Here is a 25,963-nt window from a genome sequence, read left to right on the forward strand (position 1 = left end):
AGCTTGCAGTGAGCTGAGATCCGGCCACTGCACTCCAGCCTGGGCAACAGAGTGAGACTCCGTCTCAAAAAATAAAATAAAGTAAAATAAAAATAAAAGAAGGAAAAGGAGGCCGGGCGCAGTGGCTCACACCTGTAATCCCAGCACTTTGGGAGGCCAAGGCAGGTGGATCACCAGGTCAGGAGATCAAGACCATCCTGGCTAACACGGTGAAACCCCACCTCTACTAAAAATACAAAAAAAATTAGCCAGGCATGGTGGCGCGCCCCTGTAGTCCCAGCTACTCGGGAGGCTGAGGCAGGAGAATGGCGTGAACCCAGGAGGTGGAGCTTGCAGTGAACTGAGATTGCACCACTGCACTCTAGCCTGGGCGACAGAGCAAGACTCCATCTCAAAAAAAAAAAAAAAAAAGAAGGAAAAGCCATTATACATTTGTGAAGACATGGACAGAAATGTGTCCTGATTGTGGTGCCAGAAAGCACTGAGCCTACTAGAAGACGTCAGAAAAAGATCCCCTGAAAAGTGACTCCAAGTCATTCACTGCAAAGGATGGTTACACAGATGCAGGAATACAGAAGGTCAATAGTAGCTAAAGCTACATCACAGCTTAACACTACATCATCCATCTCACTTCATCTCATCACATCCGTATTGTGTCATGTGAGGATAGAACAGGAAGATATTTTGATAGAGAAAGAGAGACCACATTTACATAACTTTTATTACAGAATAACTGTTCTATTTTATTGTTAGTTATTGCTAATCTCTCACTGCACCTAATTTATAAATTTTTTTTTTTTTTTTTGAGACGGAGTCTCGCGCTGTGTCACCCAGGCTGGAGTGCAGTGGCGCGATCTCGGCTCACTGCAAGCTCCGCCTTCCAGGTTCAGGCCATTCTCCTGCCTCAGCCTCGAGTAGCTGGGACTACAGGCGCCCGCCACCACGCCCGGCTAGTTTTTTGTATTTTTAGTAGAGACGGGGTTTCACCATGTTAGCCAGGATGGTCTCGATCTCCTGACCTCGTGATCCGCCCGCCTCGGCCTCCCAAAGTGCTGGGATTACAGGCTTGAGCCACCGCGCCCGGCCTAATTTATAAATTAAACCTTGTTATAGGTATGTATGTATAAGAAAAAATATAGTGTATATAGGACTTGGTGCTTTCTTCAATTCCAGGCATCCATTGAGAGTCTTGGAATGTACCCACTGAGGATAAGTGGGGGCTGCTGTACATACTTTGCAAATATCTTTTCTCATCCCATGGGTTGTCTTTTCATTTTCTTTCTTTTTTTTTTTTTTTTTTTAGATGGCATTTCGCTTTTGTTGCCCAGGCTAGAGTATAATGGCGCGATCTCGGCTTACCGCAATCTTTGCCTCCCAGGTTCAAGCAATTCTCCTGCCTCAGCCTCCCGAGTAGCTGGGATTACAGGCATGAATCACCATGCCTGGCTAATTTTTGTATTTTTAGTAGAGACGGGGTTTCTCCATGTTGGCCAGGCTGGTCTCGAACTCCTGACCTCAGGTAATCCACCCGCCTCGGCATCCCAAAGTGTTGGGATTACAGGCGTGAGCCACAGTGCCTGGCTGTCTTTTCATTTTCTTGATGGTGTCCATTGAAGCATAAAAGTTTTAAATTTTGATGAAGACCAATTTATCTGTTTTTTCTTTCATCACTTACGCTTTTGGTGTCATATCTAAGAAACCATTGACTAATCCAAGGTTACAAAGATTTGTTGCCTACGTTTTCTTCTAAAAGTTTTATGGTTTTAGTTCTTACATCAAGGTCTATTTTTAGTTGACTTTTTTTTTTTTTTTTTTTTTTGAGACAGGGTCTTACTCTGTCACCGAGGCTGGAGTGCAGAGGCACGATCATGGCTCACTGCAGCCTCAACCTCTTGGGCTCAAGCGATCCTCCCACCTCAGCCTCCCAAGTAGCTGGTACTACAGACGTGCGCCACCACGCCCAGCTAATTTTTTTGTAGAGATGGAGTTTCACCATATTGCCCAGGCTGGTCTCGAACTCCTAAGCTCCAGCAGTCCGCCCACCTCGGCTTCCCAAAGTGCCAGGATTATAGGCATAAGCCACTGTACCTAGCCCCAAATTTTGTATATGGTATTAGAAAAGGGTCCAATTTCATTCTTTTATATGTGGACATTCAGTTGCCCCAGCACCGTTTGTTAAAAATATTTTCTTCCCCGTTTAATTGTCTTAGTATTCTTGTCACAACCAATCGAACATAATTGTACAGGTTCATTTCTGAACTCTCAGTTCTATTCCATTGTTGAGCATATTTTTTAAGGGCTGTTTTTCTCTCCTGTGGTAACTGGTGACCTGTACCTCCTGGAAGAGAGATGAAAAGATTCCCAAGCCAACTGAGTTACCTTGCGTGGGTCAGGTCTCTGTGGCTCTCTGCACCTGCTTCTTCATAATGACATCCTCCTGCAGGGTTTGGGCCTTCTCTTTTGTTGTCACGGCAGCCCAGGAGGTGGCTGACTGCCCAGACAGCCTTATCTCTTTCCTACCTCTCAAGGTTATTGTAAATACCAAATTAGATTGTTTATACACAAGAATTTAGTACTAAAGCACTATACAAATGCAAGCTATATATTTCTATTTATACTTCTCCTTCATGAATAAGACCCTAAAAATAGAAGATATTTTAAATTTTTACTCATTGGGCTCAAGGTTGCAGTGTCTGCATTATTGCAAATTCCAAATTAACGAAGACTGGCTTTTCTTATCTTCTTCCCGCAAAAGGGTGTGCGCTCATCCCGGAGTGTGAATATGACTGTGGGTCATTTCCTCTTTCCTCTGCACCCTTCCTTGGATGAGGTTGTGCCCTGTGCCAGGCACCATGCTAAACTCTGGGAAAACCGCCGAGAATAAGGTACACACCATCCCTGCCCTCGAGGAACATACAATTGAGTGAAGAAGCTGGGGGATTTAACAAGCCGTTCTAATAAAGCTTTACAGTGAGGGAGGTGAAGGGTGATACCTCCCCCAGGCCTGGTGTCAGCTGCTCCAGGTCCAGGAGAAGACTTCGATTATCTTCCAACCCTGTTGGAAGTGGAGGTGGAGGCTGTTTATTGCTGGCACAGCCCCTAACCCAGGGTCTACAGACACTGTGGAAATGCCTTGCAGTCAGACCGGAGAATGAACCAGCAGAAGCAATGCCTGCCCTCCATCCTCCTGAACAGGGTTCTCAGGAGCTCTTTGGAGGCAAGGTCGGCCTCTGGCTGAGGGGTTCCGGATACAGCTTAGGCCTCAGGCTCCTCTCCTCTCTACTCATCTCCCCTCCCTTGGACCCCTCCTTCAAAAACTGACAGAGCCCCACTCTCCTCTCTCCCCTACCCAAGCCTCTGTCCACAAAGAGACTGCTTCCTCCCAGAAGACAGCAGCTCATTTGCACACAGACACCCACGGCCCTCAAAGCCTGGAAGACCAAGCTGTTAGGACCCCTGAGAGCAGGGTGGCTCCTGGGAGGAGAGCCCAGGTCACCACCTTGCCCTCCCCTGGCCCCTGGCCCTCCATGGGGCTGCTCTGATCACAAATGTCCACCCACGTAGCCGGCCCTGAAGTGCACCCACGTCCCCTGGTATCCACTGGTTCTCCAAGCCAAACTGGGCAGGGAGGAGTTGTGAGGGAAAACTGCAGGTCAGGAGGGAGGCTGGCAAAGTGGGCCAGGGCCAGGCCTGACCCCAGCTGTCCTCTCCTGGCCAGCGTTTAACAAGGCCCTGCCTTCTCCCTCCAGGGCTAGGGACAGCCACCTTCTTCCTCTCCCCACCGTCCCCTCTCCCCTGGCACCACGTTATCTGACAAGACAGTGCGAGCTCACTGGAGGTGCACCTCACAGGGGTACACCGGGTCGCAGCCTCCTGCACGCACTCCACACTGCACGGGAAGGCGCACGCGTCCCTCAGGGCCACAGACACCATCCCCCACTCACCCAGAAGCCCAAGTGATTCCCAACAGCCCCAGCAGCCTAATGGGTTAGGGTCTTGGGAGCAGCTGTCCTTGGCTCCTTCCCTGATCCCACCGCTCAGCTTCACCCCGCGGTTCCTCCATTGCCCCACCTCCCACTGCGCCGCAGGGCCTCTGCCAGAGTCAAGGTGCCTCCCGCCTCTCGGCAGGCGCCATGGGGCAGAGGAGGCCTCCACAACCGCCCTGTGCGCCGGTAGGACAACACTGTCCTCCCTCCCCCACACTTGTCACTTTGAGGGACACGTGGATGAGACAGGAAAAGACAGAGGAACGTGGAGACCTCAGGTGACTTGGAGCAAGCCTCTCAACCTGAGTGGCAATTTCTTCATCTGTAAAATGAGGGGGTTGTTCTTATCTCTGAGGCTTCGTGTCGCTCTCAAAGCCTGCCAGCCTCGGGTTCTAGGATTCTGTTGGGATCGTGTGTACTGTTTTCTGCGGAGCGACTGACTGGCAGCCTGTGTCCCCGGGGAAAAGAGGGCAGGCGCTCCAAAGCTCCTGCGCTCCGTGGCTCTAGGCTCTCTCTCCCTGGCAGCCCCCCGCCCCAAGCCCCAGGTGTGCCGGCCGCCCTGAGCCTTTCCAGCACCTCCCGGAGGCGTCTGCGGGACACCTAAGGTCCGTCCCCCCTCCCGCTCCTCTCCCCCCGCCACACCCCCACCTCCGGCAGGCGACGTCCCCGCCCCTCGACCACGGCCTGGTGAAGAAGCCGGCCAGGCCCCATCAGCCCCATCCCCGCCGCACTAGCGGCGCCTGCGGACAGCTCCTGGGGCCCCGGCCTTGTCACTCCGGAGGCGGGAAGCTCCAGGGGGTCAGGCCGGGAAGATCCAGCCGGAGGCCGCTGGGCTCCCGGGCCCCAGCCGAGGCTGCGCGGCCGCACGGTGGGCAGGCTCGGGTGTTCTGGCAAACTGCCGGGTCCCCATCTTCAAAAGAGAGGAGGCCCTTTCTCCAGCTTCCTCTGCGGGAGCCCGACCCAGCCCCATCCCGCCACCCTCGGACTGCACCTCGGCCCCTCCCCGGCCCGCGCCCCTGCCCGGGGCGGGCCAGGAACCAAGGCCCGCGTCGCGGGGGACTTTGGAGCGGAGGAGGAAGCGCGGCGCGGCGGGGGCGGGGGTGTGTTGGGTTTTATAACCCGCAGGGCGGCCGCGGCGCGGGAGAGGGGGCAGCGCCGAGCACCGCGCACCGCGTCATGGGGGCCGCCTGGGGCCGCCGGGGACCGGCGCCGCTGCTGCAGCCGCTGCTACTGCTGCTGCTGCTACCGCCGCAGCCCGCGCTGGCCCTGGACCCCGGGCTGCAGCCCGGCAACTTTTCCGCCGACGAGGCCGGGGCGCAACTCTTCGCGCAGAGCTACAATTCGAGCGCCGAACAGGTGCTGTTCCAGAGCGTGGCCGCCAGCTGGGCGCACGACACCAACATCACCGCCGAGAATGCACGGCGCCAGGTGGGCGCCCGGGCCCGGGTGGGGGCGGGGCGGGGCCGCGGCGGCCAATCACAGCGCGCGGCCGGCTTGTGGGGCGGGCAGGCTGGCGCCCTGGGCCCGAACCCCACCCCGACCCCCCACCCTCGCCCCAACAGTCAGCAGCCTGGGGGCCCGAGCGCCAGGCTGCGCGCACGGCCTCCGCTCCCAGCATGCACGAATTGGATGGATGAGGCGGGCTGCTCCGAGGCCGCGCCCGCCTTTGCCGAGGGTGCTGGACTCCGCTCTGTGGCCCCCGCGCTCTCGGGCCGCTGCCTGCTCACCTCCAGACGCTGTCACTGTCACCGCACTGCACTGTCCATTCACTCTCCACTCGTCTGGCCTCTTTTGTGGTCCCAATTTCTGCTCCACCTTTCCCATGAGGCAGATTCCTTCCAGAAGGAGGAAGCGCGGCTTCCGCAAACTAAGGTCTCCCGCAGGGATCTCCCCAGGGCTCGGGCTCTGGAAGCCCTTGGCCTTCCTCCCCTCCCCCAGCACCGTGGCTTCCCCTCTATGGCGTGCATCTAAGCGGCGTCCTGCCTACACCCTGCCTGCCCTCCTGGTGCCCATAGGAGGAAGCAGCCCTGCTCAGCCAGGAGTTTGCCGAGGCCTGGGGCCAGAAGGCCAAGGAGCTGTATGAACCGATCTGGCAGAACTTCACTGACCCGGAGCTGCGCAAGATCATCGGAGCTGTGGGCACCCTGGGCTCTGCCAACCTGCCCCTGGCTAAGCGGCAGCAGGTGGGCTGAGGGCCGAGGGAGAGCTTGGGGGCGGCCTCCCAGTGCCCCATCGTGGGGGTTGGGGGAGAGCAGCCCGTCAGGGAAGGAAGGACCCTGGGATCCATATGGGCCCTGGCAGAAGGGAAAGCCCAGGTATGCACAGAATGGCTTTCTGAAGCATTGATTTTTCTTGGAGATGGGGTGGGGTGTTACTTTCTGTTAAAGGAAGCATTCTGGAGTAGGAAGCCAAAATCAAATACGCCTCTATCTAGGCTGGTTTATGAGCTTCCTTGGAAGGGTTGAGAAGGGCTGGGCGCAGTGTCTCACGCCTGTAATCCCAGCGCTTTGGGAGGCTGAAGTGGGTGCATCGCTTGAGCCCAGTAGTTCAAGACCAGCCTGGCCAACATGGCAAAACCTCATCTCTACAAAAAAAAATAATAATAATAATACAAAAAATTAGCTGGGCTTGGTGGTGCGTGCACCTACAGTCCCATCTACTATTGAGGCTGAGGTGGAAGGATCACCTGAACCCAGGAGGTCAAGGCTACAGTGAGCTGTGATTGCACTACTGCACCCCAGCCTGAGTGACAGTGTGAGACCTCCATCCCAAAAAAGAGAGAGAGAGAAAAGGTTAAGAAAGACTGAGAAGTCACCAAAGCCAGAGAATGGGAGGAATCTGCCCTCACTGCAGGGCGGTACCAAGCTGGGACTTGACCCTGACCCTGACTTTCAGGACTCCTGCCCCCGACTCCACAGGCTGCCTCCACTGGCAGAGGACTCGTGTGTTAGTGATCAGAAGTGCCCCGGTGCCACTGAGTGGCCTTGTCCAAGCTACATCCACTCTGTGGGCTCCTTCTTCTAGCAGCAAGGGGAGGGCAGATGTCCCAGGGGTTGGTCACCAGAACATTCCTCCCCTCTGACTCCCCAGTACAATGCCCTGCTAAGCAACATGAGCAGGATCTACTCCACCGCCAAGGTCTGCCTCCCCAACAAGACTGCCACCTGCTGGTCCCTGGACCCAGGTACGGCCCCTGCGTCTCCCCTCTCAGAGGTGCCCTAGTGCTCCCACATTGCCCTGCTGCACTCGGGATCGTGCAGTTGTGTAGGGTCTGTGGAGACAGCAGGTAAACCCAAAGGCGTTGCCCTTCAACTGGGGCTGGAGGGTGCAGATGCCCCCACACCCTGCTTCTCTTGGCAAGTGGACTTCCGGAACCTCCAGCTGCAGCCCCCACTTCTGTGTGTGCCTCGGCCTCTCCCATCACTCCTAGACTTTCCTCCTGGCTGCCTGGTTTCCCCTTTCGTGGGTCCTCTCACGTTCCCCAAGAGCCCTCAGGCCAGGGACCCCTCTTGGCTTCCCCTTAAACCCCGCTCCAGCCCCCTTTACGAGCAGCTTGGAGGAAGGCACTCCTCCAATAGGCCGCCAAGTGTCTGCCTGGGTTTTGGCCTTTGGGTGTCCCCTTGGTGTCGACCACCTTAGGTGGTCATGTCTCTGGGGGCGGAGGCCCTGCCTGGGTGTTTCTGTAGCTCCTGGCCACCTCCCATCAGGCCTGTAGGTGGCGCCTGGCTCTGGGGGCACCGTGATGTTCAGGAAGCTGGTGGGAGCAGTGAGGACTGGTGCAGGCTCTGGTGAAGGCCGTTGCAGACTTCAACATGGAGGCCTCCTCACCGACCCTGCCTGCCTGTGTCTCAGACCTCACCAACATCCTGGCTTCCTCACGAAGCTACGCCATGCTCCTGTTTGCCTGGGAGGGCTGGCACAACGCCGCGGGCATCCCGCTGAAACCGCTGTACGAGGACTTCACTGCCCTCAGCAATGAAGCCTACAAGCAGGACGGTGAGCAGCCCTCTCCCCGTCCAGGAACTGCGCCAGGTGCCCTCTCTCGGCTGTCTCCCCAGAGTCCCAGCCCAGAGCCAGGCAGAGCAGCTGGTACGACGATTCCAGCAGGCCCTGAGTTTCCCAGAAAGTGGAGGTGGGACCAGCCTGCACCCAGTGTGCCTGGACTGTGCTGCTGGCCTGCCCCACATGGCTGTCCTGCTGTTGCTTCTGGCCCTGGTGCTCCTCTTTTCCTCTGGGAACCTCCAGGATCTATTTAGCTGGCTGTAGCTAATTAGAAATTGTAGAGTGGCAACCCTCAAGCCAATTTTCCAGCTAGCTGCAGATCCACAGGCCTCGAGCCAGTGGAAGAGCCGACTTACAGCTGAGAAGCTGAGGTCTGAGCCTTTGGCCTGAGCTGCATACCCCACCCCCACGCCCCCAGGCTTCACAGACACGGGGGCCTACTGGCGCTCCTGGTACAACTCCCCCACTTTTGAGGACGATCTGGAGCACCTCTACCAACAGCTAGAGCCCCTCTACCTGAACCTCCATGCCTTCGTCCGCCGTGCACTGCATCGCCGATATGGGGACAGATACATCAACCTCAGGGGACCCATCCCTGCTCATCTGCTGGGTAAGGACCTGGCCTTGCCTCCGTATGAGTCCCAGGGAAGTGTGGGTCCAGGCATAGGGGTGGGGGATGTCCAGGGTAAGGGAAGGCAGGTTGTGACCATCACCTCTCACATGTGTGGGGCATCATACTGTTTGCTTCACATGCAGGAGACCATTCGTGTTCCCACTTTACAGGTGGGGACCCTGAGGCTCAGGGTCGTGAGGGACTTAGTGGTCAGAGAGCTAGGGGTCAAACCAAAGGCTCTGGCCCTGGGTCCAGTGGAGGAGCCATCAGCCTAGCTTATGCCCAAGGAAACAAGCGCTGTGGGCCTGCCTTAGGATTGAGTGGCTGGGACCTGGCACAGCCAGAAAGGACAGTGACAGCATCTTGCAGTCCCAGGACATGTGGCCTTCGGAAGAGTGAGGATGGGACTGATGTGTGAGATTTCTGGCCCTAAGCCAGGCCTGCAGCCCTTGAGGGCCACAGGGTGTAGGTGTTGGCCCCAGGGTCGCTCAGCGACTCATGGAGAAGCAGGCACAGCCAGGCAGGGAGCCAAGCTGTCCCCTTCTTTTCTCATCTAGGAGACATGTGGGCCCAGAGCTGGGAAAACATCTACGACATGGTGGTGCCTTTCCCAGACAAGCCCAACCTCGACGTCACCAGTACTATGCTGCAGCAGGTAAGCTCTGGGCTCAAGCCTGGGGTGGCGGGGGTGGGGTGCAAAAAGAGGGAGTCAGAGATGGGCAGAGAGGTGGGAAGGGGTCGAGTACCAAGCAGCAGCTTGGTGTGTCTGTAGGTGCAGTGAGCTGGGGTCGGCCCCCTCAGTGAGGTGCCAGCTCCTCCCTCCAGGCTCCACAGTGGCCAGATGAGAGCAGCAATGCACTTTCACTCATCTGCGGTGGGCAGCAAGGGCCCTGCCTCTGGGAATGGTGGCCACAGAGCAGAGAAGCTTTCATGCACAGGGAGTTGACCCGAGAGGGGGACCCCAGCCCTGTCCCCAGGCCAGCCAGAGTGGGCTCCCCTGACCTGTCTCCACACCCCGCCTCCAGGGCTGGAATGCCACGCACATGTTCCGGGTGGCAGAGGAGTTCTTCACCTCCCTGGAGCTCTCCCCCATGCCTCCCGAGTTCTGGGAAGGGTCGATGCTGGAGAAGCCGGCCGACGGGCGGGAGGTGGTGTGCCACGCCTCGGCTTGGGACTTCTACAACAGGAAAGACTTCAGGTCTAGACATGGGAAGAGCAGGGTTCTGGGGTTCGGGGAAAGGCAGGCAGCCCAGGTGCACGGAAGCTGGTTCCCAGGCCTGCCTCTACCCTGCCCTAGCTCTGGCCAGGGGCTGGATCTATTCCAGGGTGAGGGGACATAGGAGGCCTGTTAGTCCACCTTCCCTGGCAGCTTTGACAAATAGTCATCTCTGTACCTTGGAACGAAGGAAGAAGGCCCAAATGGTGGTGAGCCAGGGCGGGGTAAATAATTTGCTTGTTTCGGCCAGGCGTGGTGGCTCACATCTGTAATCCCAGCACTTTGGGAGGTCAAGGTGGGTAGATCACCTGAGGACAGGAGTTTGAGACCTGCCTGGCCAACATGGCAAAACCCCTTCTCTACTAAAAATACAAAAACAAATTAGCTGGGGATCATGGCGGGCACCCATAATCCCAGCTACTCGGGAGGCTGAGGCAGGAGAATCTCTTGAACCTGGCAGGTGGAGGTTGCAGTGAGCTGAGATTGTGCCACTGCATTCCAACCTGGGCAACAGAGTGAGACTCCATCTCAAAAAAAAAAAAAAAAAAGAATTTGCTTGTTTCTACTGTGGTTTCATGCCCCAGGGCAGCACCCTCCTCATTCCTGTCTCTCAGGTGCCAATCTGCCCTGTGCCCTGGCCCTGCCCTGTCCTGCCCGTCCTTCACCCTTACCCTCACCCTCTCTACACCCCAGGATCAAGCAATGCACACGGGTCACGATGGACCAGCTCTCTACAGTGCACCACGAGATGGGCCATATACAGTACTACCTGCAGTACAAGGACCTGCCCGTCTCCCTGCGCGGGGGGGCCAACCCCGGCTTCCATGAGGCCATTGGGGACGTGCTGGCACTCTCGGTCTCTACTCCTGCACATCTGCACAAAATCGGCCTGCTGGACCGTGTCACCAATGACACGGGTATGGGAGGGCTGAGAGGCCCCCACCCAGCCTCACCTAAACCCCACTCCATCCCACAGCAGGACCTCACTTGCCCCACTCAGCTCTGCCCTTCTTTCTGCCTCCCGGCCCCAGGTTAGGCAGGGTTTGGGATCCACCCAGAGCCTCACAGTGCACACTGAGCCCACCTCAACAACACCCGGGGGTCCTCTTCCAAGCAGGGCCCAGGGTCTCGAGGACCAGCCTTACCTTCTCTGCGTCTCCCCAGCCTCACTTCCTGCTGCCTCCACCAACCCACCACTCTTAGGGGACCCTCTTCTCCCTCTGACCTCTGACCTCTCCCGTCTCCTCTCATCTCCCAACAGAAAGTGACATCAATTACTTGCTAAAGATGGCACTGGAAAAAATTGCCTTCCTGCCCTTTGGCTACTTGGTGGACCAGTGGCGCTGGGGGGTCTTTAATGGGCGTACTCCTCCTTCCCACTACAACTTCGACTGGTGGTATCTTCGGTGAGAGGAGGGATAGAAAAGCCTTCTCCCCAACTAGCCCTCCCCAGCCTCCTGGACAGCCAGGCACCTCCTGCCCCAGCCAGTTCTAGCCTCTCCTCACTAATGATGTCCCCCTCTGTGACCTACCGCCTTCTCCTTTCCTGCCTGAAACTCCCTCTTCCAGGGAGTCTTCCCCAGTTCCTCAGGATAGGGAAGGGTTGTTGGGTGGAAAAGCCTTTTCTGCAAAAGCTAAATCCATCTGTGTGCAACCTCTAGGCCCTAAGACAATTTGACCATCCTTTTCCAGAACCAAGTATCAGGGGATCTGTCCTCCTGTTACCCGAAACGAAACCCACTTTGATGCTGGAGCTAAGTTTCATGTTCCAAATGTGACACCATACATCAGGTACTAGCACCCCTACCCCACCCCCGAGTACTGTCACACCCTCAGTCCCCTTCTCCTCCTCTTGTGATTCTAGCTGCCACATCCCCAGGGCTTGTCCCCATGCTCCTCCAGACCTCAAAGGCCTGGAGTTAGAGTGGCCCTCTCTTCTGAGCCTGTCTTGGGTCTCCCTTCTCCCCTAAGATAGCTTCTGGTCCAGCCTCTGCCCTGCAAAGCTGGATGGTGCCTGGGCAAGGGACTCCTGTTCCTGGCCCCCCACGATCTTCCCCTAACTCTCAGCCTGTGCCTGCAGGTACTTTGTGAGTTTCGTCCTGCAGTTCCAGTTCCATGAAGCCCTGTGCAAGGAGGCAGGCTATGAGGGCCCACTGCACCAATGTGACATCTACCAGTCCACCAAGGCAGGGGCCAAGCTCCGGTGTGTGGCGGGAAGCGGGGGGAAGTGGGAGGCAGAGGGGAGTGGCTGGCAAAGGGTATGGCGGGGGCGATTGGCTGCTCTGACAGAGTGGGGGGTGCCAATCACAGAGCTGGACTGATGTGGATGCCTGTCTCCTCGCTCTCTCATCAAGTATTTATTGAGTGGGCCTTCTGGCTGGCATGGGGCGAGACAAATGCCCCCTGCCACCATCACAGAGATCCCAGGCCCCAGGATCTTACTGCTGCAGTTTCTGCAGTCCATTGCAGGGGCGGAAGTGGCCAGGGGCATGTGGGCTGGAGTCCAGGAGCAGACTCTAGCCTGAGTCCCCTGTGCCCATGGTACCCACTCTGCCCACCAGGAAGGTGCTGCAGGCTGGCTCCTCCAGGCCCTGGCAGGAGGTGCTGAAGGACATGGTCGGCTCAGACACCCTGGACGCCCAGCCACTGCTCAACTATTTCCAGCCGGTCACCCAGTGGCTGCAGGAGCAGAACCGGCAGAACGGCGAGGTCCTGGGCTGGCCTGAGTACCAATGGCGCCCACCGTTGCCTGACAACTACCCGGAGGGCATCGGTAAAGCCCTGAGTGAGGGTGGTGGGGGCTAAGGTGGGTCCTCAACTCTGGGCTTGGCCCAGGCCCCAGGTTCCTGGTCAGCTCCTACCAGCTGAGCCCTGGTACCCTGTCCTGGAGGGCCAGGCAGCCCCCCGAGCTCATCAGCAGTGCCTGCAAGTGGGGACAGGCATGTCTTTCCCCCAGCATCCTAGAGAGGGTGTGCTAAGACCTGAGGGCCCCTCCCCCTCCAGAGGAAGCCAGATACAGGGCTCTATGAGGTCACACTGCGGGCTCCGCTCTTATTGGCCAGGGGACGGTGGCTGCAGGGCTCTGCTCTCCTGCGGCTATGGGCCAGGGTTGGGCTACTGCAGGACTTCCCAACCTCCTCTTCCTGCTGCTCTGCTACGGGCACCCCCTGCTGGTCCCCAGCCAGCAGGCAACCCGACAGGTGACAGTCACCCATGGGACAAGCAGCCAGGCGACAACCAGCGGCCAGACAATCACCCACCAGGCGACAGCCCGCCAGACATCAGCCGAGAGTCCAAGTGGGACCATGCAGGGGAGGGGCAGGGTGCCGGGGTGGGAGAGGCAGGGTCGGGTAGGGACAGGGGCAGGGTACAAGGGAGTGGGAGAGGGATAATGGCTTCTGGTGAGACCACAAACTGGAGAGGGGAGGCAGAGGTTTGTCTGTTTCCCTCCACTCTGTCCCGCAGACCTGGTGACCGATGAGGCTGAGGCCAGCAAGTTCGTGGAGGAATATGACCGGACATCCCAGGTGGTGTGGAACGAGTATGCCGAGGCCAACTGGAACTACAACACCAACATTACCACAGAGACCAGCAAGATTCTGGTGGGAGCCGCCTCTCCACCCCCAAACCTGCGCATGTGCACACACACAGAAACGCTGTCCCGCTCACCATGAAGTGGGGATGCTACCACATTTTAAATTGAATATTTAAAACAATACTCAGTTTCGGGCCGGGAGCGGTGGCTCATGCCTGTAATCCCAGCACTTTGGGAGGCTGAGGCGGGCAGATCACGAGGTCAGGAGATCAAGGCCATCCTGGTTAACATGGTGAAACCCCATCTCTACTCAACATACAAAAAATTAGCCAGGCGTGGTGGCGGGCACCTGTAGTCCTAGTACTCAGGAGGCTGAGGCAGGAGAATGTCGTGAACCCGGGAGGCGGAGTTTGCAGTGAGCCAAGATGGTGCCACTGCACTCCAGCCTGAGCAACAGAGGGATACTCTGTCTTTAAAAAAAAAAAAAAAAAAAAAAAAAAGCTCAATTTCAGATTCTGGTGTACATTTACTCAATGCCTGAGCAATTCTTCTTTCCTTAAAAATCAGTCTCTGGGAGGCCTAGGTGGGAGGATCACTTAAGGCCAGGAGTTGGAGACCAGCTTGGGCAACATAGCAAGATCCAGTCTCTATTCAAACAAACAAAAATCAATCTCTAGTAACAGAATAATTTGTACATAAATAAGTGGTGCTCAAATCGTTTTTTAAGAGATTGAAAGCCCCTGTTTGTCTCCTCTACAAAAGGGGCTACACTTCCTCTCTACCCTCATTCCCTGCCTATCTGACTGAGCACAAATTATGCCACAGTGAGCCACACACTTACTGTTCCTTGGCACTTCAATCTGTTGCCTCATCTTTTTCTCAAGAGCCTTGCAAAATTGGTGAACTTACTCCCATTTTACAGATGGGATTTGATATTAACTCTGAGGCTCAGAGAGGCCACAGAGCTGATATCAAGCTGGCTCCTTCCTAAGGGGGAGCCTTTAAGGGGGTCTTCTCTTCCCTGCCCCTGCCTGGATATGTCCTGCTTGACCACAGGCATCTGGGGAGGGTGAGTACTGCATCCAGCATGTTATCAGCAGTCCAGCTTGCACAGGGTCTTATAGGCAAAGGTTGCAACTTAATCCCATTGCCCTCTCACCACCACCTCCAGCCCTCAGCTCCCACTTGGGGCCTCCCATTCAGAGGCTGCTCCGGAGCTCCTGGGCCCCATGACACCATCCCCCTGTGCCCTCAGCTGCAGAAGAACATGCAAATAGCCAACCATACTCTGAAGTACGGCACCCAGGCCAGGAGGTTTGATGTGAACCACTTCCAGAACACCACGATCAAGCGGATCATAAAGAAGGTTCAGGACCTAGAACGGGCAGCGCTGCCTGCCCAGGAGCTGGAGGAGGTGTGTGGCTCGCAAGGAACGGGGAGAGGGGAATCCTGGGGCAGTGAGCCCAACACAGGGTCTGGCCTGGCCTTCACTCTGCTTCCTCTTCCTCGTTATATCAAGTCATGGCATCTGCCATGTGATGTGCACCTCAGAATTGCCGAGAAGGCAGCGCTCCCCAGCTCCCCGGCTCCCCACTCGCCAGCCCATGGGGCCTGGGGGCAGTGCAGGCCACAGAGAGACCAAGCACAAAGGAGTACAGCTCAATGCCTCTCTCCTTCCTCCTGCAGTACAACAAGATCCTGTTGGACATGGAAACCACCTACAGCGTGGCCACTGTGTGCCACACGAATGGCAGCTGCCTGCAGCTCGAGCCAGGTGAGGGCTCACGTGCAGGCTGAGTGAGAGGCTAGGGCTGGGGCTGGCATGGGGCCCGGGGGTGCTGGGTGAGAGCACAGAGTTGGGCTCCCCTCGCTCTTGGAGTCAGCGTGCCCAGGAAATGCCCTTCCTTGTTTTCCACGAGGGGGCTTCTTTGTCCCACTGAGAACCGACACCTACTTCATACCACACCCCAATCTGCTGCCCCTCCCTCAGAACCGCCCTCTACTTAAGGGTATCCGATCTCTCCGGTCCTCTCTGCATGCCACCCCTGAGAGCAGCTGGATCTCAAAGTTGTATTTCATGGGCTTGGACTCCAAATTAGGGGAACTTGGGGACTCTAGCTTCCCCGGCCTCCTTTCGTGATCCTGCCCTTGACTTCCTCACTTTCTCTGTCTTTCCTGAGCCCCTCTCCCAGCATGTGACTGATAAGGAAACTGAGTCACACAGCTGCTGAAAGCACCAGACTAGAACCTGAGTCTCTGATTCCTCTCACTTCCTTCCCCGACCCCGCCACTTCCTGCTGGATAGGAGTAGACAGCTCTTGGCTGTCCTCTCTGCTCTCCCCACTGGGTGGTCCTTCTTACCCCAGCCCCTTTGAAAGAGCTCACCCCCGACACAAGGACCCGCACACAGAAACCTCCCAGCTCCCTCTCAACCCACCCTTTCCAGGGCTGGAGAACTTAAGGCGTAAACATTCTTCCATGAAGAATCTCCACCCAGAAATGGGTCTTTCTGGCCCCCAGCCCAGCTCCCACATTAGAACAATGACAAATAGAAGGGGAAATGGAAAATAAACAGGAGAAAAAGTTTTCCCAGGACAGGGTTTGGCCTACAAGTTGTGGATGTGGGTACGCATGCCAAGTCGGGTGGAGGCTGGCCGGGTGCGGTGGCTCATGCCTGTAATCCCAGCACTTTGGGAGGCCAAGGAGAATGGATCACTCGAGGCCAGGAGTTTGAGACCAGCCTGGCCAACATGGTGAAACCCCATCTCTACTAAAAATACAAAAGTTAGCTGGGTGTGGTGGCAGATGCTTGTAGTCCCAGCTACTTGGGAGGTTGAGGCATGAGAATCGCTTGAGCCCAGCCTGGGCAACATAGCAAGACACTGTCTCTACAAATAAAATACAAATAATTAGTTGGATGTGGTGGTGCACGCCTGTAGTCCTAGCTACTAGGGAGGCTGAGATGGAAGGATTGCTTGAGCCTGGAAGGTCAAGGCTGCAGTGAGCCATGATGGCACCACTGCACTCTAGCCTGGGCGACAGAGTGAGACCCTGTCTCAAAAAAAAAAAAAAAAAGAAAGAAAGAAAGGAGAGAGGCTCAAGCACGTCCCTCACAGGACTGCTGAGGTCCTGCAGGTGTCTGCAGCATGTGGCCCTAAGCAGGGGACCCTGTAAGCCAGGGCTGGAGAGCCACTCCCATCCTTTCTCCCATTTCTCTAGACCTGCTGCCTGTACAGTCACTTTTATGTGGTCTTGCCAATTTTATTCCAGTTCTGAAATTCTCTGAGCTCCCCTTACAAGCAGAGGTGAGCTAAGGGCTGGAGCTCAAGCCATTCAACCCCCTACCAGATCTGACGAATGTGATGGCCACGTCCCGGAAATATGAAGAACTGTTGTGGGCATGGGAGGGCTGGCGAGACAAGGCTGGGAGAGCCATCCTCCAGTTTTACCCAAAATACGTGGAACTGATCAACCAGGCTGCCCGGCTCAATGGTGAGTCCCTGCTACCAACACCACTGGCGCTCGGGTCCCCTCAGGTTCTTCAAAGAGGTGCTGTGAGACCCCAAGCCTGGGTGAAGGTAGGTCCCTGGAGGAGGCAGGTAATGAGGTGTTGGGAGAGCCTGGCTGTGTCCCCTCTGTAGGCTATGTAGATGCCGGGGACTCGTGGAGGTCTATGTACGAGACACCATCCCTGGAGCAAGACCTGGAGCGCCTCTTCCAGGAGCTACAGCCGCTGTACCTGAACCTGCATGCCTATGTGCGCCGGGCCCTGCACCGCCACTACGGGGCCCAGCACATCAATCTGGAGGGGCCCATCCCTGCTCACCTGCTGGGTAAGGGCACATGTCGGGCCTTGAGGAGGGTAAAGATGGACCACAGTGTGAGTGAGGGCTGGGACAGGGCTGGCTAGAGGGTAGGGAGCAGGCTGGGGAGTGAGAGACTCCAGCCCTTGGGGGAAGGTTGCCCAGGCTGGAGAGGGGTGGGCACTGGGAGTGGGGAGCCCCCCGCTTGCATCTGGTTCCACATTCACTGCAGATCTATGTTGGGCAAGTCACTATAGATGGGGGGAGAAGTTAATAATCTTGTCCAGGAGACCACGGCACCCATCACAACAGTGTGTGATCTTGGAGGGTGAGGAAGGGGCTGTGAGCGGGAGTTGGGGAGGCTTTGCCAAGAGGTGGCCTATGAGCAGGGCCTTGGAAGATGACAGGGTTTGACAGATGGGAAGTGGGGGATGAGAGGAGAGGCTCAATGTTCAGGCCAAGGGAACTGGAACAAAGAAGAACCTGAGAATGTAAATCCACTTCAACCCTGGACCCTCCTTTGCCAAGGGCTGCAATCTCAGATGCCCTGAATGTGTGAAGTAGGCGGTGAGGACAGTAAAGGATGGTAGGCAGTAAGGCAAAGCAGACGCTACTGGTTCTCTGTCCCTGATGGGCTGTTAGGAACACTTTCCTGGAGCAGAGAGACCAGACAGGCCCTCAGACCATTTAGAAACCATAAGGGAGGCCCCAGAGTGTGGCCTGGCTGCGGGTCTAGCTCCCACACAGGCTGGGAATCCGGCCCTCTTCAGCCCCTCTCTGGTGAGACCAGAGAACATCTGGTGATGTCACAGTGGACATCAGTTCACCAACTGGGAAACGCAGGCCCCAGGAAGAAAAGCAACATGCCCAGGGTGGTCTGGGAGCTGGGGCAGAGCTGGCCTTAGAACTCAGCCCCTGACAATTGGTAAAAGGGGAAAGGGGAGCAACCCAACACTGATGCACTCTCCCTCTCTCTCTGGCTCTCTCCCTCTCCTCTCTCATGTTCCCTCCATCACTCGTCACTCTAAGCCGCTCTCACTGGTTTGCACTTTAGACTTCACCTGATGTCAGCTGAACCTTCACCTCCCTTGGTTAGGAAAGAGCCTTGAGTCCAAATCTGTTTCTGAGCCTGCCACTCATCCTAAGTGTCTTCCTTTTCCTCCATCTTGGAGAACTAGGCTCTTTTCTTAGCCTAAACTCAGAGGCATCGGCCTCTCCTGAAGGAGATGGCTGATTCCTGCCAGAGTTGCTGAGCTGCAGACGCCGACCTCAGGTGGTGCAGAGGGGACATGGCAGAGTGGCTGGTGAAGAGAGCAGCCTGCCCGCCATTTAATCCCAGCCCTGCCCCTTAGGAGCCGTGGGCCCCTGTTGGGGGGTCACTTAACTCTCCAGCCTGTTTCCTTTACTATCCAATGGGAATTGTGCCCGTACCTGGGTGCAGACAGGATTGAAAGTGAATTCACACAATGCTCTTGGCACAGAGCCAATAAGAGGTGGCCACCGGGGTATAGGTGTTCTGGGGACCTGTAATGTCCTCGCAGGTCAGCAGTTGCTAGTCACATTGGTCTCCACTGCTCATGGACAGTGAAGACCACCTGGATTCCCTGATAACCAGCAAGGTCCCCACCTAGAGCAGGGCAGTAATGACCTACTGGGCTGGATGTGCACACTGAAGGTGGTGTATGTCAGGTGCCTCGAAACTTGCAAACAGTAGGTGCTCAAGAAATGCCACTATAATTAGCAGGACTGGGATCGGGAGCCCTGTTCCTGCAGGAGGGCATTGAGCCTAAGAAGTAACATTTGTCTTTCCTCTGTCTGCCATCCCCCTCACTCCTCTCCAGGGAACATGTGGGCGCAAACCTGGTCCAACATCTATGACTTGGTGGTGCCCTTCCCTTCAGCCCCCTCGATGGACCCCACGGAGGCCATGCTAAAGCAGGTCTGCACTGGCCCAGGGGCAGGGAGGCCCCGCTGAGACGGGAGGGGCCCTCTGATTCAGGAGTTTCCCCCAGTTTGGCTCTCCCCTGGGTCCCCCACAGCAGCATGCAGTCTGTCCCCAGAACCTCCAGTTTGGGCAGAACTCCCTCTGCTTGCAGGGCTGGACGCCCCGGAGGATGTTTAAGGAGGCTGATGATTTCTTCACCTCCCTGGGGCTGCTGCCCGTGCCTCCTGAGTTCTGGAACAAGTCGATGCTGGAGAAGCCAACTGACGGGCGAGAGGTGGTCTGCCACGCCTCGGCCTGGGACTTCTACAACGGCAAGGACTTCCGGTACATCCAGCTAGAGCTGAGGCTTCGTTCCTGAGCCCCACGGGCAAGGGAAATAAGCCAAGCAAAGGCTCCACTACTGTCCCCCAGCCGGAGCCAGCAGGACAGGATGGGGACAGGGCCAGAGTTTGGGACTGAGGGTCTAGAGAGGCGTTGGCTTCTGGCAGGAAAACCCCATCCACCTGATGGGCTTCTGAAGCACGCAACAGCTCTGTCAGCCTGGCCGCTGGGAAGTGCTCAAGGTCCCAGTCCTGGGTTTGAGCGCGGTGGGCTGCCCCGCCTCCCTCCTTCGGAGCTCCTCCCCTGCATAGAGCTGGCCTCTCCCTGGGGGCACGTGCTGTGACACACGAGGATGTTGGGGGCTCTGCACAGATCTACTCTCACCCCTGACAGGCTCAGAAGCTGCCTTCCTTGGAGGATGGCGTTTTAGTTACCTATTGCTGTGCAACCAAGCATCATACGGCTTAGCCGTATGAAACAATCAGTTGATTATGCTTATGATTTTATGGGCCAGGAATTCAGGCAGTACACAGTGGAAATGGCCTTTCTCTAGAAGGCCCCCTCTGTTGGGGGCAGCTCTCTTGGCCAGCATGGCTCCATGTGGGGCCATCCGTCCAGGGCCTCAGTTCTGGCTGTCAGTTGAGGTCCTCGGTTTTTCCCACGTGGCAGATACTGGGGCACATGTTCCCACTGGCCTCTTGGCTCACATGTTGGGTGCTTAGGGTGGGAGGACTGGAACAGCTGGAGGTGGGTCAGGCATCTCTCCAGGCTAGCTTGGGCGCCCTCCCAGCGTGGCATCTGAGGTGGGCAGATTTATTACCTGGCAGCCAGCATCCTCGACAGCGACCACTGACGCAGCCAGTTCTCAAGGCTAGGTTCAAAACTGGCCCAGAGTCACTTCTGCCATGTTTTATTGGCTAGAGCAAGTCACAAGTTCACCCAGATTCAGGGGAAGAGAAAAAAGTCCCTCCCTCTTGGGAGAAGTGGCAAAGACAATCGGTCACAGCTGAAGTGTCTCTTACAAGGAGAGCAGACACGGGGAGCCTGAAACCAAACCTGATGGGGTTCCCTGGGCTGTGCAGGCCCTTCCAGGGATAAGGACTGCAGCCGCAGGGCTGAGAGGAGACAGGATCTGGGGGATGAGAGCCCTTGTGGGGTCTTTTATGGGGAGTCAGAGGAGAAGCTGGATAGACCCCAGCCTCGTTGTGGCCGGGATGCTGGGCAACTCTTCCTTCCCCCTCGCCAGTTGAGAATGACAGAAAAACAGGATTCACCTGAGCTGAAAGGCTTCCAGTTAGATCCAAGAGAGAATTTCCTGCAGTTTGAATTGGTTTGCAAAACAAGGAAGGGCCGGGTGCGGTAGCTCACGCCTATAATCTCAGCACTTTGGGAAGCTGAGGCAGTCTGGTTGAACTCAGGAGTTCGAGACCATCCTGGGCAACGTAGTGAGACCCCATTTCATAAAAAATAAATAAGTAAATGAGAACAAGGAAGGATTGACGAGAGACGGTGGAACCTTCTGGTTTGGGCAGCTCTGCAGCTGCCATTCATCCTGGCCATAAGAATTCTTGGGGTGAATAAGTTTGTCGCTGTTGGCCGCGTGAGATGCAAAATTGCCCACTCTCACCCCTGACAGAAACAGTTGTTTCCTTCAGGGAGCCTCCGTCTTGGGAGATAAAGCATGTGTACATGGGAACCCACTGGCTACACATTCTAGAAAGTGCCCAGTGTCCCAGTGCCTCTACAGCAAGCGCTTCGTACAGTCAGAAAGCAATAGGTGGTGGGGGCTGGAGTCATTCAGGAAAATGAGAGGCAGAGGAATGGCCTGAACGACCTGACGGTAGGGGCTTCTGCCCCCAGATTCCCTCTTTCTCAGGTCACTCAGTGGTTCCCCTTTCCCTCCCTCCCACAGTGCTGTGTCCCCTGCATGCTGCAGTGCTGGGGTCTGCACTGGGTGTAGCAAGGCCCGCTATTATCTTATGCCCAGGGCTTCTCACTGTCCTCTCCCAACACCCTCTTCCCCCACTCCACTGTTTCTAGGATCAAGCAGTGCACCACCGTGAACTTGGAGGACCTGGTGGTGGCCCACCACGAAATGGGCCACATCCAGTATTTCATGCAGTACAAAGACTTGCCTGTGGCCTTGAGGGAGGGTGCCAACCCCGGCTTCCATGAGGCCATTGGGGACGTGCTAGCCCTCTCAGTGTCTACGCCCAAGCACCTGCACAGTCTGAACCTGCTGAGCAGTGAGGGTGGCAGCCATGGTGAGAGAGAAGCGGGAGGCTCTGGTGGGCTGAGGACCAAGAAGGGGTGGTGAGCTTGGGAGGTGGGAAAGGGGCACTTAGTGGCCCATGGGCAGAGGTGTGGGGCAGAGCAATGGGGAGGAAGGGAGCCATCCAGACCATCCCAGGAGGCAGGTCGCAGGGCCTGAAAAGATACAGCACCCCCACCCCTCCACCATCACAGGCACACCAAGGCCAAGCCGCTAGGACCCCGGGTCTGACAGCTGGCCTCCCTTCCCTTGCAGAGCACGATATCAACTTTCTGATGAAGATGGCGCTTGACAAGATCGCCTTTATCCCCTTCAGCTATCTCGTTGATCAGTGGCGCTGGAGGGTGTTTGATGGAAGCATCACCAAGGAGAACTATAACCAGGAGTGGTGGAGCCTCAGGTTCTGGAACACTCCCACAGGATGTGGGCTGGGGGATCTCTGCGGGTGTCTGGATGGGCCAGGGTAGGGGAGTGTGTGTGTGTATGTGTGTGTGTGTGTGTGTGTGTATGATTGTGTCTGTGCATATGATGTATGTGTGTGTAAGTGATGGGGAAAACGGGGTGATTGTGCACAGAGGCCCAGCACGCAGGAGAATGGGGTGCCCAGTGTAGCCCCAAGTGCAGGGACCCTCCTTCAAGTCAAAACTGCCACCCCTAGCCTGGTTCTCCCCAAACTCACCTTCCAACGTATATTCCCACTCGACAGGCTGAAGTACCAGGGCCTCTGCCCCCCGGTGCCCAGGACTCAAGGTGACTTTGACCCAGGGGCCAAGTTCCACGTTCCTTCTAGCGTGCCTTACATCAGGTAACGGGAAAGGCAGGAGGGCACGTTGTGAGGGCAGTACCCACAGCTTTGTGTTTAAACTGCGGCCGCTGCCCGGTCCACAAGCTCTGCCAGTCAGGGCAGACCTGGGGGAGCTGGCCGCACAGTGCAGGTGCCTGGACCCACTCACCCACTGCCAAGGCTGATGGTTGTTTTCTTGAACATTGTTTTGGTGAGAGTCTGTACCATCCAAACAGTTGAACACAGAAACGCAAACTAATAATTGGCTAATGGTTACCAGACCTTGGTTAAGTAGTTAACATTAACCATAACTCATGGCTGGATCATGAGCTCAGCACTGTTTTGTTTTGTTTTGCTTTTAAAACAAGATTGTGATTCTTTTACTTTCATTGAACATTGTCTTTGATACAATTTGAATTGTACCTGGAAGCCCTTCTAGACACTAAAATGCAGGGTTGGAGACCCGGTTAAGTTGGGAGTCAGGGTTAATGGGGCAAGTTACAGTCACAGGCTGGGGTCAGAGAGAACTGGGTCCAAACCCCATCTCCATTACTTTGTTTCCTTGAGAAAATTCCTCAATTTCTGTGAGCTTCCGTTTCCTCACCTGTGAACCCCATTTCACAGGATGTACGATGGCTAACTTCTTAGCATTCTGTCTCATACACAGCCTCCTCAGGTAGTGGTGGCCAGGACCCCACTATTAGTCACTCCCCAGTGGAATGTATCTGCACACTAGGTCTGCAGGTCACGTGGCCACAGATGAGTGTGCCTAGTGCGGCTCCTCTCCTTTTGTGTGCCCCAGGAGAGCACTTGCTGAGGGCTAGCAAGGCTGTTTGTGATCTGGGGCCTCCCTGGGAGGCTGGGGGCTAGAGAGACCTCAGGCTGGAGTTCCAGGTCCCCCCGGGCTACAGGTAGCCCAGGCCACCCAGGAGTCAAGGTACAGAAGGCAGTGAAGGCCACCCCTGGAGGGCTGTGGCTGCCTCTGGTCCTGGCCTCCTGTGGTCCCTGGAAGCCCAGTGAGGGCAGGGCCCATGCCCACCTTGCCTCCTGGCACCTGGGATGATGCCAGCACATCATCAAGTGCTAATAACTTGATTGTGGGAGGGATGAAATCTGTCCCCAGAGTCCAGGAAGATGGCATCCCTGGAGCACCTTAGACAGGCCTGACCTAGACGGAGTTCCAGAGATGACACTTACGACAGGGATCCCACCTGCCTGCTGGAGTGGTCCCTGGGGTTCCCAGCTGGCACTGACTCTCACCCGGGAGCCAGCTGATGTGATGGCTAGCTTCACAGCTTAATGCAGACAATTCTTCAAACAGGGGCGGGCAAAGGAGATTTGGCTGCTCTAGAAAAACATTCCGCGTTCTGGCCAGCAGCCTTCGCAAAGCACTTTAAGGAAAGACCAGGGAAGTCGGTGGTACATGGCTTGCACCCAGCATTCAAAGCAAAAGGCCTGTGCCACTGGCTCAGGACATTTAAAACCTCTCCAGACTTTAAGCTGGCGAGAATCCTCCAGCCTTGACTGGCAGATTTCTACCAGCAAATTCCTGATGCTTTGGATAAGATCATGTAGGACTGGCTTCCCTGCCCAGACCACCCTACCAGATCCACACGGCCCATTTGGCCACACCTTGCCTTTGCTTGCATATACCCCAGGGATGGAGACCTCACTGCCTCCAAAGCCACCTGCCAAATCTCTGAAGGGCTCTGCCCTGACCCCGTGGAGCAGGCCCTCCTGAGATGTGGAGGCAGCCCTGTGGGTGGGAGGCATCTACACAGGCACAGCTAGGAAGAGGCTCAGACAATGCTAACAGCTGGGGTGTGGGAGCTCACCCTGATGGCAGTGGGCAGGGTTGGGGGGTCTTGGCTCTGCTGTGCCCATGTGACTTAGCACATATCACATGTGATGTGCAGAAGGACCTGGGGCCCAGTGGCATAAGACCCTCAACCAACTCCGCCCCGGGCCACGGCCTCCCTCTGCTCCAGGTACTTCATCAGCTTCATCATCCAGTTCCAGTTCCATGAAGCACTGTGCCAGGCAGCTGGCCACACGGGCCCCCTGCACAAGTGTGACATCTACCAGTCCAAGGAGGCAGGGCAGCGCCTGGCGTGAGTGTCCTCCAGCCCTCCTTTGTTTCCATGCTCTGGCCTGCGCCCCTGGGCTTTTCTGGGAACACTTGCCATTTTAGCTCTTGAGCCGGGAGCTCCCACCTGCAGTGTGACGGCCTGATGTGCCATCTCCTTACGCACCTGGAGCCCTGGGGCCCTGGGACAAGTTTCAGCTGGGAGTGGGTATGGAGAGGAGAGTGGATGACTCAGCCTCCCTGTCTCGTGCCTCCCCAGGACGGCCATGAAGCTGGGCTTCAGTAGGCCGTGGCCAGAAGCCATGCAGCTGATCACGGGCCAGCCCAATATGAGCGCCTCGGCCATGCTGAGCTACTTCAAGCCGCTGCTGGACTGGCTCCGCACGGAGAATGAGCTGCATGGGGAGAAGCTGGGCTGGCCGCAGTACAACTGGACACCGAACTCCGGTACCACCACCTGCCCCACCTCCAGCCCCGGGTCTTAACCCCATTCCCAAGCCCAGTGGCCGCGACCTCGGAGCCTGGCCCTGCCCCGCGCCCTCGCCCTGCCCATGCTGTCTCCTTGCTTCCCACTCAGCTCGCTCAGAAGGGCCCCTCCCAGACAGCGGCCGCGTCAGCTTCCTGGGCCTGGACCTGGATGCGCAGCAGGCCCGCGTGGGCCAGTGGCTGCTGCTCTTCCTGGGCATCGCCCTGCTGGTAGCCACCCTGGGCCTCAGCCAGCGGCTCTTCAGCATCCGCCACCAAAGCCTCCACCGGCACCCCCAGGGGCCCCAGTTCGGCTCTGAGGTGGAGCTGAGACACTCCTGAGGTGACCCGGCTGGGTCAGCCCTGCCCAAGGGCCTCCCACCAGAGACTGGGATGGGAACACTGGTGGGCGACTGAGGACACACCCCAGCCCACCCTGCTCCTCCCACCCTGTCCCTGTCCCCCTTCCCTCCCAGTCCTCCAGACCACCAGCCACCCCAGCCCCTGCCCCCTTCTCCCAGTACACGGCTGCCTAACACTGAGCCCCACCTCTCCAAGTCTCTCTGTGAATACAATTAAAAGTCCTACCCTCCCCAGCTGAGTCTGTGTCCCTCACAGGGAAGCCAGGGACAGGGACAGGCTGCTCTCCTGCCTCCTGGCAGTCAAGTGGGTCCCGTTACTGGGTTTCTTCCTCCATCCTCCTTCAGGAGCTGGGGAGAATCCCCAGAGCTCTGCCCCACCACCTCCTGGCCCTGGTGCCTGTCTTCCCTCCAGCCCAGGCAGCCGGCCACTGTTCTGCCACCACCGCAGGCAGCCCCTGTCTGGCCCAAGCACTGACCAAGGAGGACTCTGGGAAGCAGGCATCCTGGGCTGCTGGCCTCACATTTCCACCGGCAGTGGAGCCCTTCCCTGCCCTACAAGTGGCCAGGTCCCCC

General features: G+C 56.9%; 1 protein-coding gene across 2 annotated transcripts; it reads left to right on the forward strand.

The window, feature by feature from the left end:
* The first annotated feature begins 5,133 nt into the window (after nt 1-5,133).
* On the forward strand, nt 5,134-25,624 carry LOC101020307 (angiotensin-converting enzyme). 2 transcript variants are annotated; one of them, XM_003913262.4, is made up of 25 exons: nt 5,134-5,414; nt 6,002-6,169; nt 7,077-7,170; nt 7,839-7,982; nt 8,407-8,598; nt 9,159-9,256; nt 9,627-9,799; nt 10,511-10,734; nt 11,079-11,223; nt 11,510-11,608; nt 11,898-12,020; nt 12,379-12,590; nt 13,283-13,419; nt 14,608-14,766; nt 15,039-15,126; nt 16,701-16,844; nt 16,994-17,185; nt 18,997-19,094; nt 19,252-19,424; nt 21,462-21,685; nt 21,949-22,093; nt 22,400-22,498; nt 24,466-24,588; nt 24,823-25,010; nt 25,141-25,624. In XM_003913262.4, exons 1-25 carry the CDS (start codon nt 5,163-5,165, stop codon nt 25,368-25,370), a joined length of 3,924 nt encoding a protein of 1,307 aa, XP_003913311.2. In that variant the 5' UTR covers nt 5,134-5,162; the 3' UTR covers nt 25,371-25,624. The 2 variants fall into 2 exon arrangements, with proteins under 2 accessions (XP_003913311.2, XP_009189232.2); XM_009190968.4 differs by lacking the exons at nt 5,134-5,414; nt 6,002-6,169; nt 7,077-7,170; ... (7 more) ...; nt 11,898-12,020; nt 12,379-12,590 and adding an exon at nt 12,604-13,114.
* The last annotated feature ends 339 nt before the right edge of the window (nt 25,625-25,963 follow it).

The sequence above is a fragment of the Papio anubis genome, chromosome 17, assembly GCF_008728515.1.
Source record: "Papio anubis isolate 15944 chromosome 17, Panubis1.0, whole genome shotgun sequence".
Taxonomy (NCBI): Eukaryota; Metazoa; Chordata; class Mammalia; order Primates; family Cercopithecidae; genus Papio; species Papio anubis.